Source organism: Medicago truncatula, chromosome 3 (assembly GCF_003473485.1).
Source record: "Medicago truncatula cultivar Jemalong A17 chromosome 3, MtrunA17r5.0-ANR, whole genome shotgun sequence".
Lineage (NCBI taxonomy): Eukaryota > Viridiplantae > Streptophyta > Magnoliopsida > Fabales > Fabaceae > Medicago > Medicago truncatula.
The window spans coordinates 49697079-49700774 of NC_053044.1; the positions used below are offsets into that span (position 1 = coordinate 49697079).

At 31.0% G+C, this 3696-nt stretch overlaps 1 protein-coding gene across 1 annotated transcript; it reads right to left on the bottom strand.

The window, feature by feature from the left end:
- Window positions 1-470: 470 nt before the first annotated feature.
- On the bottom strand, window positions 471-1634 carry LOC11430603 (uncharacterized). Its single transcript, XM_024777855.2, has one exon. It carries the CDS (start codon window positions 1632-1634, stop codon window positions 471-473), a length of 1164 nt encoding a protein of 387 aa, XP_024633623.2.
- Between the last annotated feature and the right edge of the window lie 2062 nt (window positions 1635-3696).

Here is a 3696-nt window from a genome sequence, read left to right on the forward strand (position 1 = left end):
ATAAGAGAAAATATTAATAGACACCACACCCATCCAATACACACCTTTTCTCTCTCTCTTGATTTCTCATATCTCTGTTGTGTTTTGGAGAGTGAGAATGTGAGACCCATCCGAGATGTAGATGGGGTGGATGAGGTGTTTATATAGCATCACCCATATAATAATCTCCCTCGACAAACAAACACACAAAAAAACTGATATAATATGATTAAACAAATGCAAAATTACAACAACCCATGAAATTAAATATAAAAAAAAAAAAAAAAAATTAAGAAATTTGTTCTTTTTTATGTCTGGACCAATACACTCTCGGTCCTCTCTGTCTTTGAAATCCCAATCTCTTTTCAAATCTTTCTCTTAATTAAACCTACATATGAACACACCACATATATAATCTACGTCTCTTAACACTTAACACATCATATTCTTTATTCTTTTCACATGTTCCGGAACTAATCCTATTTGAGACATTAACCCCACCATTGGTGCACTGCAACACCTTCATCCCTTAATTTGCCATACAAAGCCAAACACTCCCAATAAGCCCTTCTATTTTTATTCTCAATTTTAAAACCATGTCGTGGCTTGCATTCCAAGAAAAGTTCATCAACCAAACCAATATTGTTACTTCTCATCATTTCTTCAACAACTTCGGCTTCAGCTTTCATCACAACATACTCTTCCTCTTTAACATTCTTATTCAACCAATCTGACATTCCAATTTTCGATGACGCTTCTTTCCTTGAAGACTCCTCCTCCGTCATCACCCTTGTCTCTATCTTATACATCTCGAAATTCTTGTTCCTAGTTGGATAATTCTTTGAAAACCAATCTGTTCCACTTCCTCCTTCTTTCTCCGGTAACCCTACGTCGATGAAAACACGGCGAGTGTAACTTTCAAGTGAATCTCCCATCAAATCAGGTAAATACCTTGTTCGCTTCAAATACTTTCGTGATTTTCCCGATGCAGCTCTTGGTGGCTCTAACAAAACATCTTCCAGATTCTGTAATGCAATTTTCTTTGCGTCTGATGCATAACCGAAGAGCTTTCGCGGTGCAGCATGGTTCCGTTTGACATTAATAGCGGTGGCAGATTTCTTCATTGCCACCACTACAGAGTCAAACTGTCTCACATAAACAATTTTGTAATTTTTGGGTAATTTATAAAACGACGTTGTTGGATTGTTGTTGTTTATAAGAACTGTTACAATACCTTCAGTTTTTAGAACCCTCTCAATGAATCTAGAAGCTTCAGGAAAGTTGGTTGTGATGATAAAATCAACGGTGTTATCAACGACAGAGTTTTGTTTCTCAATGTCATTTAATGGAACATATTCTATTTCATTGTTGTAATCAGTTAAAACCTTAGAAGACTGTTCAGTTGCGACAAAAACCATTTTATGTTGTGTTTTCTTCAAGAGACCTTCATTTTTTAAGTCATTGAATAGAATGGACAATGTTTCCTCTGTATCAATTGAATTTGAAGAAGTGATTCTTTCTGCATTGATTATGAGTTGAAAGGAAGCTAAAGTTAAAATTACAAGCAATAAGCGATGACATATAGGAAGTGGCTTATTGCATTTGTTATTGCAATAGCATTTTTCTAAGATAACATCAACAAGGTCTATAGCCATATTGCTTAGATATGTATTTAATTTAATTTTTAAAAAAAGGAATATTATGTAGAGAATTTAGATGAACTATTATGTGTATGGTAGAGAAGAAAAAGAGAGGGAATTGTGGGAGAGGCTGAGAGAGAGAGAGTGAGGGTAAAAAGGGAATTTTAGCGAGTGCAAAATCTAGAGGCAGTGTGGTTTCCACCCACAAGAGCAACACGATTAATTTGCAAAGAAGACCAAAGTGTCATTAACTCCTTCATACGTTGAAACTCCATTTTATTCAAAGTGGGGCCCAATTCGATGATGTTTTTTGGAATTATTTCATTTTAGGGTTTTGTTGTGATATGATATGATTATCCCTCCGTGTTAGTGACACGGTTGGGACAAAGTGCTGGATATCACGCAATGTATGAAGGTTTTGGGATTTTTTTTTTTTTTTTTTTTTTGAGGTTCGAAGTTTTGGGAGGAATTGATATGAATTTTGGTGGAATGAAAAGGTTGTATGGGAATGTGAAGGGTTATATAGGAGTGGATTAGAATAGATGATGAATTTTGTTTTTTTGAGGGAAAAAAGGTTGGCATCACGAAATTTGGGTTAAATCATTCACTATTTGGCTAAAGATTTTTCTCATTAGATGAAATTGTACCTTTTTTTGGATTTCCATTGTATGGGGTGGAAATCGGTCCTATCAAAAATCTGGAAATAATGTAAATTTGGGTTGGTATTTGGTAATTGCATTGACTTGCTTGTTATAACTAAGAATTACAATAGGGTATACTATAAATGGATCAATGGCCAGTGACGATGGAAATGAATAGATTTTACAGATCACCTTATATACTTGCTTTATATACACTCTTGCTAAATATACAACGTTGTTAGTTTTGAGCTGAAGTAGTTGATTAAAAAAGTCATATATAGGAAGAAAAATCTTGTATGTTTCGTAATCAATCCATAACATAACTCAGATAGAAATCTTATCTTATTTTTGTAAGATGTGTCATGAGTCATACGTTAAATAAAATAAAATATGTAACATAAATTTATATTCAGTTAATCATGTTCATCAATGAGTAATGGTACGTAGATATGATTAATTTAATTCACAGTTAAAATTGTGGTTAATTCAACTACCTAACTAACCATAATTGCACAATTTGCAACATGATATACAATTATAAATTGACCATTTATTTTTGTCAAAAAATAAATAAATTGACCATATATTATACAATTATAAATTGACCATTTATTTTTGTCAAAAAATAAATAAATTGACCATATATTCAAATGAATTAACCACAATTTTGCATTATTTTAGCTGATAAGCTAGCTGATAGCTTTTAGCTGATAAGCTAACTGAAGTGTTTGGTAAAAATAGCGGTTCAACTAGCTGATAAATGTAAAATGATAGTCCCCATGAGCTTAGCTCATTTGGTAAGGGATAATGCACAATTTGTGCAGGGGCTGGGGTTCGAACCCCAGACACCCCACTTCTTATTCATCTTTAAGGTGAATTTCTCTGCCACTAGGCTACTTGACCAAAAAAAAAAAAAATGTAAAATGACATAAAGGGTATTCTTAATTCATAATAAAAATTATATCATTAATTTAAGTATTTGTAATTTTGTAAACTAATTTTTCTTTAAAAAAATACTTTAAATTTATTAATTTAATATATCCTATGTATTATAAATTAAATTAAATTTTATTCACTAAAATTTTATCTTATATTTATTATCATTTAAGTGTTTCCACTTTATAAAGAAAATAACATTTACCTCAAAAACAAAAAAAAAGGTAGCACTAATAGAGTAATACTAATAATAGAGAATAAAGAAAATAACACTTACCTCAAAAAAATAAAATAAAAAGTAACACTAATAGAATAATAGTATTTTGTTTCGTAAAAAAAAACGAAGGTATATATATATATATATATATATATATATATATATATATATATAGATATATATATATATTTTTTTAAAAAGTCAGCTGATATATATACAAAAATTGGAATAAAGGGATTGTAGTCTTTATTACGTAGCTTATTATAAAAATTATAATGGATAA